Below are 17518 nucleotides of genomic sequence, written 5' to 3'. Positions count from 1 at the left end.
CCGAAACCAGCTGCAGCGTCAGTCCAGAATAAATATTTCAAAGCCGCCATTTTCAAGAATTAATAAAAAGTACTCCACTTAGGTTTTTTGTCATTGCAGGACTGCAAATAATTTTTCAAGTCCTATTATATGTCGATCTAGCCCAATAACTCGTTTGCAAAATTTCAGATCATTCACTCACTCTGTTTTCTCAAAATAATTATTTTAATTGTGCAAAACGATCAAATTGAAAAGCGTTGCTTCAGCCCTTTAAGCCTGTCCACCTTCCCGCCCGCTGGATCCGGGCCTGGTGAGTAAAATCCTTTCATTTGTACCCCTTTAGTTGCACTTGTATGATTTAAGTTATATTTGTACCCCCTTATTAGCTAGATTTGATGAATTTAAGTTGTACATGTGATATTTTCATTTGTGACACACGTGCTCTTTTTAATAAGCCACTTTAGTTCGTTCGTTAACAGGTGTCCTTGTGCCCTTTTATATTTGCGACGCTTAAATAAAGGAAAATTTATTACAGTTTGAATTTAAAAAAACTTTTTTTTTCAGACAGATAGAAAATAAATAAAAAAGCAGTTACGCTGACCACAATTTTATGTGTTTTTTTAAATGTCAGATAGAAAATGAAGTGTGACCTTTACAGATCATCAATAAAATACTTCCAAAACGGTCAGTCAGTATGAGGTATTTTTGTGTTAACTGGTTTTCTCCACAGTACTTTTTTGAAATAGTGACTGCAAGAACATGTCATGTTACATGTTAAACCTCTGTCACAGTAGGGCGGCGTTTCCACGGCGTCCAAAGAAAATTCAGAACGCCGAGGTGAGCGCAATAAGATCGCAAACATCGCCGCAGCATCGCGACAGCATCGCAGTGGCATCGCATAGAATGCCGACCGACGGCGCGCGTTTTGAGCATGCTCAAAACAAACGCCGTCACTCTGCGTTCTGATTAGTGCGCTGTGGGATCGCAGAAAGGACGCCGTAGCATCTGAGAAGCATTTCCTACAACACGACAGGAGCACCGTGAAAGCGCAGAAGGATCGCCGAATGAACGCCGTGATTAGCCACGACGAATGTACGGAGATTGTGCGGCGTTTCTACCCCGCTTATACTGCGTGTGTGCGGCGCTTTTACGGAGCTTTATGTTTTCTAAAACGCTCTTACTGCGACCTACGGCACTGTCACGCCGATCATTGCGCACTCAAAGCGAATCTACTGCGTTCGTTTGAAATTGCAGAATACGGTAGAGTAGAATCCCTATTAAAGATCACCCAGGAATTAAGACCAACCCTCTATTTACATCATTTTTTAAAAAGAACGGAATTTTCTGTTCTTTATGATAATGTTACATGATCCACAATTAAGACTATCCCCGTTATCCACTTTTAAGACCACCAGTTTCAAGCCCAATGCATTGTTTAATTTATCTAACCCCACTATTGGGACCACTGATATTCTAGTCAATATCTATTCAGATAACAAGTTAGTTGTTATTTATCGGCTTGAATCCTGTAAAAGCATGACACTTAAAACACTGTGTTCAAACTGTTATTATTGGAAAATTTTATAAAGCACTTCAGATTGGTTTTATGTTACTTTCTGCACATGTATTTTATGAAGAACTTAATTAATTAATTTCTTAATTAAAACGTGAATTATTTGGACATGAAACAAGACCTATGAAAATTCAATCTATTTATTAAATATCTTCAGATTAATGTTCTAATTAGGATTAAATATTGTAAAATCAGTTGATAGTTATATTTGAAGGTTATAATATAATCATTTAAATATTTGTATACATAATAATTCAAAAAGAGTGGTCATGAAATATATATGCCTTGATAATTATATCCACAATTAAGACTGCCCGCTATTAAGATCACTTTAGTCCAGTCCATTTGGTGGTCTTAATACAGGTTTTTCACTGTATATTTGGAACCTGTTTGCAATTAAATGTCCTAGGATACTGCTCGATTGCATGCATGAATGAAAAATTGCTGGTATATGAAGCACGATAGCAGCGCCGTGTGAGCGCTGTGAAAGCGCAGTGGAAGCACAAAGAACGCAGTGGAAGCGCAAAGAACGCAGTCGAAGGGCAGCCTGAACGCGGACAATCGCCAATTTAAACGCCGTACGAACGCAGTGCAACGCCATGGAAGCTCCGTAGCAACGTCACGATCGCCTTGCGGACGCCCTGAAGGTGCTGTGAAGTCTCTATGTCATCAAAAGTATCAGATTTTTCATGCGACCGCGCGCCGCTTTGTTAAATTTAGAAGCAGTAAAAGCTCAGTCTAGTGTGACAGGGCCATTAAACATACTCTTTTTCTATCTAGCTCATCAGCATATTATAAACATGCAAATGTTTGCTGTTGTAAGAAACCGTTTATATATGGCTATATAACTTCAATAATATATATAACTAATAATATACAGATGTAGTTGTTTTGACACATAATGGCACATCAACGCAGTCAAATGGCATATTGACTAATGCGACATCCAAGCTTTTTTATGCAAGAAGAATCGTAATGCTTCATGTCTATTTTGTAATAATAATAATAATTATAACAAGATATGTTTGTAAAACATGTATGCCCCTATCAGCAGCCAATTAGTCATGTGATAAGGTTATTATGCATGACTTCTGACACAGTGATCAAACAATTAATAAGGGTTATCAAGTATCTACTGGTCATGACCTTAACCTTTGACCCCTTGACCCAAAACTCAATAGGGTCATCTGCTGGTCACGACCAATCATCATACAAAGTTTGAAGTTCCTAGGCCTAAGCGTTTTTAGTTAATTGATCGGAAACCGTTTTTACCTACAAGGTCAATGTGACCTTGACCTTTGACCCCTTGACCCCAAAATCAATAGGTCATCTGCTGGTCATGACCAATCACCATACCAAGTTTGAAGTTCCTAGGCCTAAAGGTTCTTTAGTTATTGATCGGAAACCGTTTTAACATACAAGGTCAATGTGACCTTGACCTTTGACTCCAAAATCAAAAGGGGTCATCTGCTGGTCATGACTAATCACCATGCCAAGTTTGAAGTTCCTAGGCCGAAGCGTTCTTTAGTTATTGATCAGAAACCGTTTTTACTCACACTGTCAATGTGACCTTGACCTTTGACCCCTTGAGCCCAAAATCAATAGGGGTAATCTGCTGGTCATGACAAATCACCATACCAAGTTTGAAGTTCCTAGGCCTAAGCGTTCTTAAGTTATTGATCAGAAACCGTTTTTACTTACAAGGTCAATGTGACCTTGACCTTTGACCCCTTGACCCAAAACTCAATAGGGGTCATCTGCTGGTCACGACCAATCATCGAACAAAGTTTGAAGTTCCTAGGCCTAAGCGTTTTTAGTTAATTGATCGGAAACCGTTTTTATCTACAAGGTCAATGTGACCTTGACCTTTGACCCCTTGACCCCAAAATCAATAGGTCAGCTGCTGGTCATGACCAATCACCATATCAAGTTTGAAGTTCCTAGGCCTAAGGGTTCTTAAGTTATTGATTGGAAAGCATTTTTACCTACAAAGTCAATGTGACCTTGCCCTTTGACCCCTTAGCCCCAATATCAATAGGGGTCATCTGCTGGTCATGACCAATCACCATACCAAGTTTGAAGTTCCTAGACCTAAGGGTTCTTTAGTTATTGATCGGAAACCGTTTTTACCTAAGAGGTCAATGTGACCTTGACCTTTGACCCCTTGACACCAAAATCAATAGGGGTCATCTACTGACGTGACCAATCACCATATCAAGTTTGAAGTCCCTAGGCCCACGGATTTATATTACAGGGATCGGACACTCCCAGTTAACCCTATATAAATGCTTAAATATCTTGTCGTGCACCCGATAAAGGTACATCGATCGATAATTTACCGGCGCGAAGCGTAAATGCCCGTTCGCAACGGATACATACTTTACAAAATATCATATAGCTTTTTCATTTATTATCCGATTTTGGAAATTTAAAGTTTATTTTGAAGAAAAATACTTGGTTAATTCAAATATCTAATTTATTTTTTTAAGGTACAGTTTATCTGTCCGCAACGACGGCTAAAAAATTAACTTGACGAAATCCGCGGTAAATTTACATTTTTTTATATAAAAAGCAGGTATTTAAAATTTATTATTACGGAACCATAATACTTTCAGTTTCAAAACAAAAAAGATGCCGATGTAAGTTATTCACAGATGATCAAAGATGCAATATTTAAGATTTGTTGGGTTATGTAGTCAAATTTATTAACGCACAATTGTTTTACGGGTAATGTATTGCGCCTTTACACGTGAAGAAAATTTATTCATTTTTTAGTACAAAATATTGCCGAGATTGTCAATATTGCCATATTCATAGAATATTTAAATTTCATTCATCATTTATATCATGGAGTTGAATAGACTTTGTATATCTGTGTTTATATCATTATTATTTTTTGTAAATCTGTTTTCAAATGTCGGTGCAGTGAAGTAGACAATCATCGTAACAGTAAAGTTCTCTCGTGTGGCTGTCTCGATTCCGGCCTTTTTAATGTCACTCGTATATTTTAATCCGTACATTTTAATTATTCTTTTTATTTGAATGCCTGTAGAAAGATATTTATTATACTTTTTAATGTAACGCTAGAAAAACAATAAAAATCTTTACAGTTTGAGTCAGTATTTTGCGAAACAAAAGTAACTGTTGATTATTTTTTACACATCGCTTAAATTTCTTTCAAGTTTAATTACTTTTGAAGGGGGGTAAGTGATAATTAAAAAAACTTTATTTCCAAACTTTCATTACCAGGTTACATGTGATAATTGCAACACTCAATCTTCAAAAACAAATATAATTTGAATGTATGTTTTGTATATGCGCGGTCTTTAACTACAGTTCATGGCATATGTGGTAAGAAAATGATTCTGAAGAGGATATATATAAATACAATGTAAATCTATTTCCTTTATTAACATTTATAAATGAAATTGAAAATATACAACTAAATTTGTATAGTCCTTTCTCTGAAAAATGATGAAAATAAACATGTGATAAATAAATCATTTGAGTGAATTGTTTAGGATATCTATGAAAAAATTATGTTTCAAAATAAAAAATAATATTATAAAACAGCTGTTCTCTATGCCAATAAAAGTTTCTTCCTTGCCAATCTAATAAATTCATCTATATAGGAATGCTTGTCTAGAATGATCTGAAAATATATTTAATACACTTAATAGTAGAATATTTTCTATATTTATACTAATATACAGGTAATCAAATAAAAAAATGTACAAATCATTTGGAAATAATTCACAGAAATAAAGACACATTTCAAACATGAATTTCTTTAAAAGTTTTTTAGCAATCAAGAAACGTTTTTTTTTTGCAATGCCATCATTAAACCATGTAAAAAATAATTATCTTATTCTGAATCGCGGTAATTATTCGTGCTTGAAGTAAAAGGGCGGCGAAGTGTAGAGAGTATGCCTAAACAATAGGCGAATATTTTTCAAATTAGGTACTTTTTAACTAAGCGTTGCAGCGTTCTATCAGCATATTTTCATATAATAATACTTTAGCGACACAAAATAATACTTTATCAATACATTCATATGTGTATAATTTTTCACAAAGCTGCAATAACACCACATACACCGGTGACAATCTGTCATATTTCGTACTCCGCACGTTCCGCCATCTCATTCTGTCCACCTTTATCCGATTCCGCGCATGCGCGCGACGGGACTTTAAGCTAAACGAAAGTGTCCGATCCTTGTAATATAAATCCGTGCTAGGCCTAAGGGTTCTTTCGTTATTGATCGGAAACCGTTTTTACCTACAAGGTCAATGTGACCTTGACCTTTGATCCCTTAACCCCAAAATCAATAGGGGTCATCTGCTGGTCATAACCAATCACCATACCAAGTTTGAAGTTCCTAGGCCTAAGGGTTCTTTTGTTATTGATCAGAAACCGTTTTTACCCAAGAGGTCAATGTGACCTTGACCCTTGACACCAAAATCAATAGGGGTCATCTACTGATCATGACCAATCACCATATCAAGTTTGAAGACCCTAGGCCTAAGGGTTCTTTCGTTATTGATCGGAAACCGTTTTTACCTACAAGGTCAATGTGACCTTGACCTTTGACCCCTTGACACCAAAATCAATAGGGGTCATCTACTGATCGTGACCAATCACCATATCAAGTTTGAAGTTCCTAGACCTAAGGGTTCTTAAGTTATTGATCGGAAACCGTTTTTACCTAAGAGGTCAATGTGACCTTGACCTTTGACCCCTTGACACCAAAATCAATAGGGGTCATCTACTGATCGTGACCAATCACCATATCAAGTTTGAAGTCCCTAGGCCTAAGGGTTCTTTCGTTATTGATCAGAAACCGTTTTTACCTACAAGGTCAATGTGACCTTGACTTTTGACCCCTTAACCCCAAAATCAATAGGGGTCATCTGCTGGTCATAACCAATCACCATACCAAGTTTGAAGTTCCTAGGCCTAATGGTTCTTTTGTTATTGATCAGAAACCGTTTTTACCCAAGAGGTCAATGTGACCTTGACCCTCGACCCCAAAATCAATAGGGGTCATCTACTGATCATGACCAATCACCATATCAAGTTTGAAGTCCCTAGGCCTAAGGGTTCTTTCGTTATTGATCGGAAACCGTTTTTACCTACAAGGTCAATGTGACCTTGACCTTTGACCCCTTAACCCCAAAATCAATAGGGGTCATCTGCTGATCATAACCAATCACCATACCAAGTTTGAAGTTCCTAGGCCTAAGGGTTCTTTTGTTTTTGATCAGAAACCGTATTTACCCAAGAGGTCAATGTGACTTTGACCTTTGACCCCTTGATCCCAAAATCAATAGGGGACATCTACTGATCATGACCAATCACCATACCAAGTTTTAAGTTCCTTGGCCTTAAAGTTCTTTAGTTATTGATCAGAAACCGTTTTACCTACAAGGTCAATGTGACCTTGACCTTTGACCCCGTAACCCCAAAATCAATAGGGGTCATCTGCTGGTCATAACCAATCACCATACCAAGTTTGAAGTTCCCAGGCCTAAGGGTTCTTTTGTTATTGATCAGAAACCGTTTTTACCAAAGAGGTCAATGTGACCTTGACCTTTGACCCTTGACCCCAAAATCAATAGGGGTCATCTACTGATCATGACCAATCACCATACCAAGTTTGAAGTTCCTAGGCCTTAAAGTTCTTTAGTTATTGATCGGAAACCGTTTTTGCTTACAAGGTCAATGTGACCTTGACCTTTGACCCCGTGACCCCAAAATCAATAGGGGTCATCTACTCGTCATGACCAATTACCATACCAAGTTTGAAGTTCCTATGCCTAAGGGTTCTTTAGTTATCACTCGGAAACCATTTGGTCTACGGACCGACGGACCGACAAGTGCCAAGCAATATACCCCCTTTTCTTCGAAATGGGGGCATAATAATAATAAAAATAAAAGTAATAAAAATATTTATAATTATAATAATAATAATTATTATTATTATCATTATCATTAAAAGTATTATCATTATCATTATTACTATCATTATCTTTATTACTATCATTATTATTATTATTATTATTATTATTATTATTATTATTATTATTATGCTATTAATTTTGTGAAGAATAGAATGATAAGAGCAATAAGAACTTAGATAAGATATATTAGAGGTTTCTATTTTATCACAATTTACCTCACATTTAGTGCGACTTCCTTCAGGTAACGCAGCAAACATCCAAAACATCAAAAGTAATAAAATACATATACATGTATAACGTGAGAGTTTATGATTTACATGATAAACCTTTCTACGATATATACACTATAAACCCGCTAATGAGACCACTAAAGGCACTTTGCAAATCTGGTCTTATTAGCGGGTTGGTCTCGAGTTTGGTCAAACAGATAACCAGGCAATACCTTAGAGGATAACATTTACTGTACATGTTAATTTCTGGGTTAAGTACAGCTCAAATAGACTTTAATAGACGTTCTGTTTTAATTGTTTGCACGCACTGACATTAGTTTGTTATAAAGAAAAAAGATCGATTTATGTTAAAAATCGTAGAGAGTTTTCAAAAAAGCTTTACAAGCTTCCTACTCAATCCGTAAATTTTATTTTATGTAATTTATTATGTAAATGTGTGGATTATCAATAAAATATTGTTTAAACTAAAAATCGTCCTCTCACGGCTCGGTCAAGCGATGTCCGACCTAGACAAAAAAAATTGTTTCGCTTTAATATTCCATCTTTTGTCGTACCAATTGGTCTAATAGAAAGATAAATCATTTCTGTACATTTTTTCGCAATATAATCATTTCTGCGTTTGGTGAAAATAGGTTGACAACTAACAAAGATTTGAGAGGTAAAATCAGGCCTGGTGGTATGTCCGCTGGCGAAGCTTTCTAACTTTACTATATTTTATAGTATTTATCGATGAAAATTTTAAACAACTTTCCTTTGTTGTTTAATTGAAAATAAGATATTTTAAAAACATTTTGAGTGGAAAATATTTTACTAGTGAAATAAAAATTATTTATAAAAATAAGTGTTCGCTCAACAGGAAATATAGCTGGTCCTTTAGCAGTTGTTTGAAACAGCACAACAACCCAGAGGAGAAGCGGTGACTTTTCAAGGCCATTGCATCTGCTGTTTTCCCCTGTTAATGGAATAAATAGCAATTTGAAGGAAGTTATATTTCATTGTAAGTTATTCTAACTATGTAAACTGTTTCTTTTTGTCGTGTTTTCTTGCATAGCACTCAAAGGTTGGATACTACGTCATTGCACACCTGCTGAAGGCTTCCACTAGGACCATTTCTCCGGATAATCTGTCGGCTCGAAGGTAAAATACAATTTTGTTATAAGAAAACGTAACAGTATCAAAAAATCATGTAGCGCACCAAAGAATGGTTATAGTACTTGAGATAATTGTAAAAAAAGTTTATAGAGTGGGAGCGTTCCGCAGGTGTGCGATGATGAAGTATCCTACCATTGAGACTGGCGTTTCTGTGAGTTTAACCAATGCCGCAAATTTCATCTGGCACCGGAGTGCCAGACGAGTCGCATGCCATAACCTAATGGCATTTTAGCGCAGTTTATGAATAAATTGTGTTTTTAAAAATAACGTCATTTCGGCGCATTTAAGAAGAGAACAACGACATATTGCAGTTGTTATTAAAGTTGTAAATTTATACGATATTGTAAGAAAATAGTTATGGATGAAATGACAATAATTTCCATGAACAAATATCTTATTGAGGTAACCCATTTTAAATATGATAGAATATGCGAGAAAATTATCTGACATTATGTTTGCGGTTCGGATTGGCCATTCTGTTCGCTTACAGACCCCATAACAAGTAGAGAAACTGATAGGGAACATCATGGATCCTGATTAGACTGCACGGTTGCGCAGGCTGATCTGGATACATGCTGGTCGCAAACCCATTATTTTGGTTTTGTCGAGACACGGCTCAAATTTATTATTTTATATATATTAAATTTATAATATTATCATTTCAGCACGACTTTCAACGTTTTTATTGATATTACTGATAGCGAAATCAATATGAAACTTGTTGCTACCTATGGCGCGCAAAGCTTGAAATAATGTTTTTTATTATTAAGCATAGCATGTTCAGTATACATGTGGCAAGATCTTTCTTACACTTCGTAAGTAAATACAGGTTTTTTTTGTACGTAAACAGAAACAAATAAATTGGTGGTATTCAACCTATCGTCGGAGTTGGAATTCTCCAAACTCCTCTCTACTCGCAAAGGGGGGGGGGGGGCTTCTCCGATGTAGTTTGAGTCATTTGATTGGCTTACGTCTTATAGCGAAGAGATGGGAGACAACTGCGTAGGAGTTTGGTTTGGAAATTCCCGTTCGCCATTTTATTAATCTCTAATAACAGTTGTTGTTCTGTTTACGTGCTTGTTCATCAAAATGGATATGTAAAAGTAACTTTTTACATTGATCATCTTAACTATAGTTATTATCATTTGTAAGTTTCATTAATTTCTGATTTTTTACATAATTATCCGACTGGAAGTGTTATTTGACACAGAAGAGTGCGTCTTCCTGTTATAGTCTGCATCATGTAGACGCTCAAAAGTGCAATGATATCTATATTCAGCTTAAAAAGATTTTAAAATGACGGAAAGGGTTTCAATATGGCGGCGCCCTGTTAACTCCGACCCGTTACATAATTATATATTTTTATTGATTTTAATGCGATTTCAATTTAATTCAAGCACCTCAAACATGTTATCTTCGAGCCCTACAACCCTCGCGGTGCCTGCGGCCCCGCCCATGCCTTCAAGGGCAACCCTTTCGCAAACACTAGGAAATAAGACACATGCTTTGAAAATGATTTATTTACCAACAGAAATGACAGTAGAAAAAGAATTATACTATTATCATGATTTATCTCGAATGAATAAAGTTTCCCGGTCATTTTATCACATATATCTTGAACTGAGACAAAACGTCTTTTTAAAAATAAAAACTTGTGAAATTTATGTTATTTGCATAGATCGATTTCAGTTGACATCAAAAGTTTGCTTTTTTGATAAACTTTCTTGAAATGTTTGAGCGAAATTCATTTGCACTTTATAAAACATTGACGTGTTCATTGCACTGAAAGGAATTTTAAAACAAAAAAAGATTGGTTAAGATAATATTACAGAATATTAGTAAGAAAGTGATAATGAAATAACGTTATCATAGACGGGCTGTATTTCTACACGTCGTACGCTTCTATACACGCAGCTTAGGACAAACGCCAACCAGAAAAGGTTGTACGTGTCATTGTGTCGCTTTTAACCCGACACCCAGCGCCCTGTCCAAATCTGATGAAAACGTGGTCACCATGATTGACATTTACCACAGCAAACCCTGTCGCTGGATGGATTCCACTTCCGTGTCCGTTTATATCAGCGTCGGTCATGCTATATCCCTTAATGAAGCCGTTCACTATTAGTTGCGACACAAACCAGGTTTTCTTTTCGGCGGCAACGGTCCATGTGAAGGCGTAGAGTCCCCCTCTAGGAACAATATACCCACCGGTATGGACACTGTATCTGTTTCCAACATTTACCGGTGCCTTGTCAAATATGATAGTTTGGGCTGTTTGATAACATCGAGTAAAACTTTGATAGGCGTGGAAGGCTGAAATATAAATATTCTATATATTTTGACACTAATGACATGCCCATGATTCATATGCCGAGAAATATAAGGGTGATCTTAAATGAGCAATTAGTTCAGAGTCGTCAAAAACAGTTTTTCACACAAGCCGATAACCAGTTGCACACCTTTGCCCAAGCATATATGACATACATTTTCAATACATTTCTCCTAAAAATAAAGACTGACATCAATTTATGTTAACCTCCATACGCCAGAAATCAAACCTGAAATATACTAAAATGGGTCATCTTTAAGACACTCAAGAATTCTTCCAATTCATTTGAAACTATCACAAACAATGCAATCAATGACATTTTCAAAAATGCCAAATTATGTGTCATGCGTTTAGACTATCCAAAGTTTGTTACTTGTTTGGCCTCAACTGTCAATGCTTGATTTTCAACCTCCATTCGGAGAATCATTGATACATAAACGCTACCAAAATGCTTAGTTTCAGGAAAATACCCAACAATACCTATCATTTCCTACACACAGACAAGAAAGAAATACAATGACAGATGAAAGGTACCTTCAAATCACATTGTGTTATTAATAAATTTGACCGGGCCATAGTTTTTGAATTTCTTTTCTGTCGTTTTGCCATCAATAGAGGCAGACCAGCTTACCTTTGCCACTAAGTATATATTAGTGTTCATCCGTGCTTATCCGAAGACTGACGGAAAGGACCGAAAAGTTGCGATTGCCTTAATACAGGCAGACCAGTTTTCACATTCGTACAGTATAATCAGGTTCCATACGTTCGGCTAACTAACATAAATAAATCTTGTCAAAATGGTGACTGGAAGTCTTAAAAATTGAAGCACGGAAAGTTCTAAAACTTAAAGCCTGAAGAGTCCCGTGATTGGAGCCAGGAAAGTCCATTTAAAGAGTTTATTTTATGGGTAGCATAAAACACTATGTCAAAATTATTTCCCGGTGAACTGCATTGTTATAAAAATAATGGACTAAATTATTTAAGATATAATTAAAAAGAAATCTTCATACTCCCAAACCCCTTCAGCGGAATGGAGGCTTCCTGTGTTTCTCCTTCACTCTGTGAAAATTCATCATCCGGTATCACATTATCGACTTCTCCAGACAAACCGCCGGTTCCTGTTATCAAGCTCCTGAAAAACTCTGAACTCCGGTTTGCATTACTGCTCTCTGGTAGTGACGCACAGAGCGTTCCTTGTAGCAATAGTAACAAGCAGCAAACTATCTTCAACATTGTGATGTAATTTTATTTCCTGGAACAAAAACATTAGATTGATTTTATTTTTCTTAAAGTTGATTGAGAAGGCAATAGGTTTTTTATATTATGATTTTATAAACAGTTTCCGATTTTTTACATTTTATAATCGCTGTTTTATTTACTTGCAGAAGTCTGAAGTATAAATAACAGCAGTTAGTTTTTTTAATGAGTGTTACAAACAAGTAGTGTCATGATATACGGTATGGATATAGCACTGATAGCATATTTCTTTAGATAGATCTATGTGAACAAAGCAAGAACGTATCCCGATTTCCTTTTTTCTGTTTCCAATTACATTGTATATACATAACATAAATGTGTATCTCTACTGGGGTTCTTGTTTATTTGAGGGCGTTGGTGGGGCATTGAAGCTTATTCTTGGAAAATGTAATAAAACAAAATAAATAAGTAAACCTGAAGTCCTACCGGTATTAAAAAGACGAAGCTTTCCAAATATATGAGGTCTTTATCAGTTAGGGTAAATGACACTTAGGTATTCAGTGTATGGACGCTACCGAATATGTGTATTCATTTGCAATAAAATGTTCAACATTTAATAAAAACAATCAAAACATCATTCGCAGTATAAATGCTATTTAACATTGACTCATTAAAACAAAATCGTCTCATAACAATGTTGAGGTTATAAAAAAACGAAGGGGGAACCAATTTTTTGTAGTGCATTTTCTTACGACAGAGGTCGCTGTTTAAAACTAACCGATCCCTTTCGGTGCGGACGTAAAAATCACCTCATGAAAAAGATCCGATCAAACATCGTGATACCCTGATTTGAAAAAACCTGTTAATAGCTCTATATACAACAACAACGAACATGTGCTCTCTTGCATAATGCGCAACATATCATTTTTATTTTTTAAATCAACACATTTTTGAAGATCTTTCAGAAAAGGTATGCATGTGGCATACTGTATGCGGCGGACTTTGAGATATTTTATATACACTATGGTATGGGGCAGTTAAAAACTTGGAAACTGCGAAACAAGTTCGACTTCATAAATTTTAAAACCTCGTAAAATTGTAAATACATATACAAGTTATTATAATGATGGACATGAAGTCTGACCATTTCTATTTTTATCTTGACATCCCTTTTTGTGATACATGTACATTTAATAGGCATTTCAAAACTAGAGGCTGGGCGAGTCTACTTAAGTAATTCAGCAGGGTAAGGACTTACAATTAATCGAACACAAAGTGACATAAAATTATGTTAAGTTTAAACGGAAAAGCCTACGAAACGGAAGACTATCCTTGCATTGCATCAAGGATATTTTTCTAAGTAGAGAGTTGCGGTTTTTGGTTAATTGATGGGCTTAATTGTTTATAACCTAGGTGAATTACCAATTTCCGTGATAATTGTTGTCATTTGCATAGATAACAATTGAAGGTCGATTATTCACTTAATAACAAATTGTAAGGCAATCATTACTGTTTTACTCAAGGTCGTTTTTAACAGTTTCGTCTGGTTAACTGAATATTTCAAAGTGCAGGATGATAACAATGAAAACATTAATTTGTAAACTTGAGTTTATATATTGTAGTTTGGTGTCTGTTTGTGTTTGAGGGGCGGGGGTGTTAGGTTGTGCGGTTAGTTTACAGTCGTCGTTGATTAAGAGAAATAAATTAAAATATCAATAATAGTATAAAAGTTCATTTACAAAGAACAATGATGTGATTAATATTTTCGAGTGCATTGTCGGTGATTTAGATATAAACATAATTTGAATGTATCATTATATTGCTACAATGTGTTATTTGCCTTTTTAGAAACACTTGACCTCGACTAATGAAAATCTGCCAATCACAATTATCACTATCAGCACTGTTCTCTTCATGAAAAAAGCGGACACACTAACAACTGCCTAGTATAGATTGTTACGAAGAAGAAAGTCATGAGCGGGAAATTATACACAGAATCGCCGCTCTGGTATCAAAGACGATTCTTGAATATCAGCCAGGATTATTTTACTTACACTGGTGCTCAAACACCTGTCTTAAAGCCTATGTAAGACACGACGCGTGCTTTAATGACGTCATTCCAATGCGCCTTTTATAAATGAACTTCGTTCTAAGAATGACGCCGTTGTGCAGGTATGCATGACGGTGTAAATACTTACTGTACTCTGCTATAAGAAAAAAGTGATAATTGAAAATATTAGTTTTCGTATTATCATCATAATATGCAAGAAAAAGAATCCAACACAGGCTTTCGTCACAGATAGGAATATCAAGCCTTGGGTAACTGTTTACTGGAAACTTGACATCTGTAGCCACGTTACCGCCGTGAACAGGTACCCTCGATTTAGATATCCAAAGATTCTTATATGACGTCACAACTTAGTTAATAAATAATTTAAATATATATGGCCTATTAGTACGATAAGGATTAGCCGCGTTTGGTGTAGTGGTTAGCATATTAGACCGGGAATTCAGAGGCCCGTGGTACGATTTTTCGTGGGTTTTGTCTGTAGATGTAATGATTATGTAATGATTATTTTACCGGTTGAAGAAGGATAATACATGGTTTTCAATTAAAAGGAAAACGACTTTCTTTAAATAATTAGATCTACGAAAACTTTAACCATTAATTTTTAATAATGCAGTAATGATTTTAAGCGCTATGAAATATGAGTACAAACCATAACATCCAAGGACACTCATGCCAGGTTGAACACCTTCCACTTCCGATTCAGAAATAACAACAAATACCATAATCGAAGCACAGAAAGCGCTGAATTGTTTGGTCTTAGAATGTCAGAAAGGTGAAAGTTGTGAGATTACAAACCTATTTTTTTGTATAGTGTCAGCAATGATGTTTCCAGTGTTATAGCTGTAGTAAATTGGCAATAAGGCTAATTGCAACACTGATATTTAATTCAATGTACATTTGGCTCAAACGGTTTAAAAAAAAAAAAATAAAATGGTTGCCTAATCTGGGATTTTAACCCCAGACCCCTCGCTTCTTAAGGGAGTGTGTAACACCTGGACCACGAAGAAGTTATAATAAGTCGGCCTGAAGCAAACCATATTATTCTAAATTAGGGTTTGTAATCATTATTAATTTCCGCGATATTTTGTTCACGGTAAACCTGTTGCTAAGCACTGATGCCAATAACCATGTTCCTGTCCTAGAGTCAACATTTTTACTTTACTTTTCAGAAAGGGCTGGGAATCAAAACTGCGTCGTATCCTACAAAATGTAAACAAACGCCGCCATCTTGGAACGAAAAATGTATGTTTTTGTTTATAACTCTTTTTGTTGGAAATGACTGAAAAACAGATATATGTATTAACACGCTACACTGTTTTCCGCTTCGTTCGGTATATATTGCTTGCACAACTATTTTCTAAAGCAAAAGTTATAGCGAACTTGCAACTCGAAGTGGAGCAGAATTTTTATGAAAATGTGTGGATACGACGCAGTTCATATTGCTTTATCTATCGTTTTTTCCTTCAAATCAATTATATACTCGTTTTTAGAGTTCACCATTAACTTCAAAATATAATTTTGCATCATTTATTTAATTTTCATTAAAAAGAGTTGTTTTTTTCCAAGAAAATAATGATTTTTACGAAATGATACGACGCAGTTGAAAATAAAATATGATACGACGCAGTTGTATTTTCATTGCAGGCTGCATATTGGTTAAACTATATTTAAATTATGTGCTAGGTATACTACTCGTATAACGTCCAACAACATTTCTTGTTTACAACTTAAGTCAAAAGCAGAGGTCACTCATTGGTTCCATAAAAATGGAAATGTAATACAATTCTATTAAGGCTGCATTTTTCGGTCGCATTTACGTACCTATCATAAGCATCTACAAATTCCGAAAAGCTGTATCAAATGCAATATATACATTGAAACACGTGATTGCACACCCATATTATGACAACCTGTTCCAGTGTTGCCTCAGCATGCTTCTAAAATTGTTCCCGAGAGTTCGAAATGGGAGTGATTACTATTTTTGATACAAAATTCAATATTCAATAGTCATTAAAAAAAATCAAGAAAAACACAAACTTACGATTGAGCGCCGGATTAGTTTTGGCATGCTGATATATTCATATTTTATTCATTTTAATTTAAAAAAGGGAAGTTTGTTTGTGCACATACACAGAATAGATCACATGCCGCCAAAACAGGAACCAACCCCGGGTGTAACAAAAACAGGTAATAGAAAAATATGTGTAAATAAATACTTTAAAATGAATTTTTATTCTTAACCGTATAATAACATTGTAATACCCTGATCCGATCTGAAAACAAATTCAGACAAATATCACTACACCGACCATCTTTGTAAAGATATGGAAACTAAGATCAATCACCTAGTAGGGATTCACTGAACGCTTCTTTTTTTGCATCCCCTTACATTCCATTGAGATACTTTCTCCATCTTTCATAATATATTATTGTTTCAATAAAGTAATGTAACATGTCGAGTGAGCCACAGAAATAGCTAGTCAATTTGTAATTAAGTACTTTGATTTTATTTGCATTTTATAACTTTAATGTGATATACACTCTAGGAGAAGATGTTTTAGCCACAACGGCACGAATTTTAACAGTCAGAGTCAAATTCCGCATATGCCTTGCATACAAAGATAAACCAAACCAGACACAAAGTTGACCATTAGCTTATAAAAAATCTATTGAAAAATTACAATAAAGAGAAAAACTCACATTACCTTCAAGATTATGGATGTTGTCTTCTGCTCGATGGTTGCCGTAAATTTAAGCTGAAAATCGCCACGTATATATATGTTTTTGTATGGCACGTAGGAGTAATCATACTTATCTAAAGCCCCGGTCACATATTCACGGATATGCCACGGAAGAGCTACGGTCTAATCGTTCACGGATTACTACGGAAATGTGAAATTCCGTAGTCCGCTACGGTTCCAGTACGGACACACAACGGTATAAGTCCGGAGTCCGACGGATTTACCACCAAAATCCCCCGGAGAGACACGGATTGTTACGGACCGACACGGTTTGATGCGGAGCGA

General features: G+C 35.6%; 1 protein-coding gene across 2 annotated transcripts; it reads right to left on the bottom strand.

The window, feature by feature from the left end:
- Window positions 1-10397: 10397 nt before the first annotated feature.
- Window positions 10398-17311, bottom strand: LOC132748144 (complement C1q tumor necrosis factor-related protein 3-like). Of its 2 annotated transcripts, none has more exons than XM_060737693.1 (3): window positions 17198-17311; window positions 12235-12476; window positions 10398-11208 (listed from the first exon to the last, which is right to left on the bottom strand). In XM_060737693.1, the coding sequence occupies exons 2-3, from the start codon at window positions 12455-12457 to the stop codon at window positions 10811-10813; spliced, it is 621 nt and encodes a 206-aa protein (XP_060593676.1). In that variant the 5' UTR covers window positions 12458-12476; window positions 17198-17311; the 3' UTR covers window positions 10398-10810. The 2 variants fall into 2 exon arrangements, with proteins under 2 accessions (XP_060593676.1, XP_060593675.1); XM_060737692.1 differs by having other exon boundaries at window positions 17193-17298.
- Between the last annotated feature and the right edge of the window lie 207 nt (window positions 17312-17518).

This window comes from Ruditapes philippinarum, unplaced genomic scaffold (assembly GCF_026571515.1).
Source record: "Ruditapes philippinarum isolate M1 unplaced genomic scaffold, ASM2657151v2 ctg4530_1_1_1_1, whole genome shotgun sequence".
Lineage (NCBI taxonomy): Eukaryota > Metazoa > Mollusca > Bivalvia > Venerida > Veneridae > Ruditapes > Ruditapes philippinarum.
This window is presented reverse-complemented; position numbering and strand designations above follow the sequence as displayed.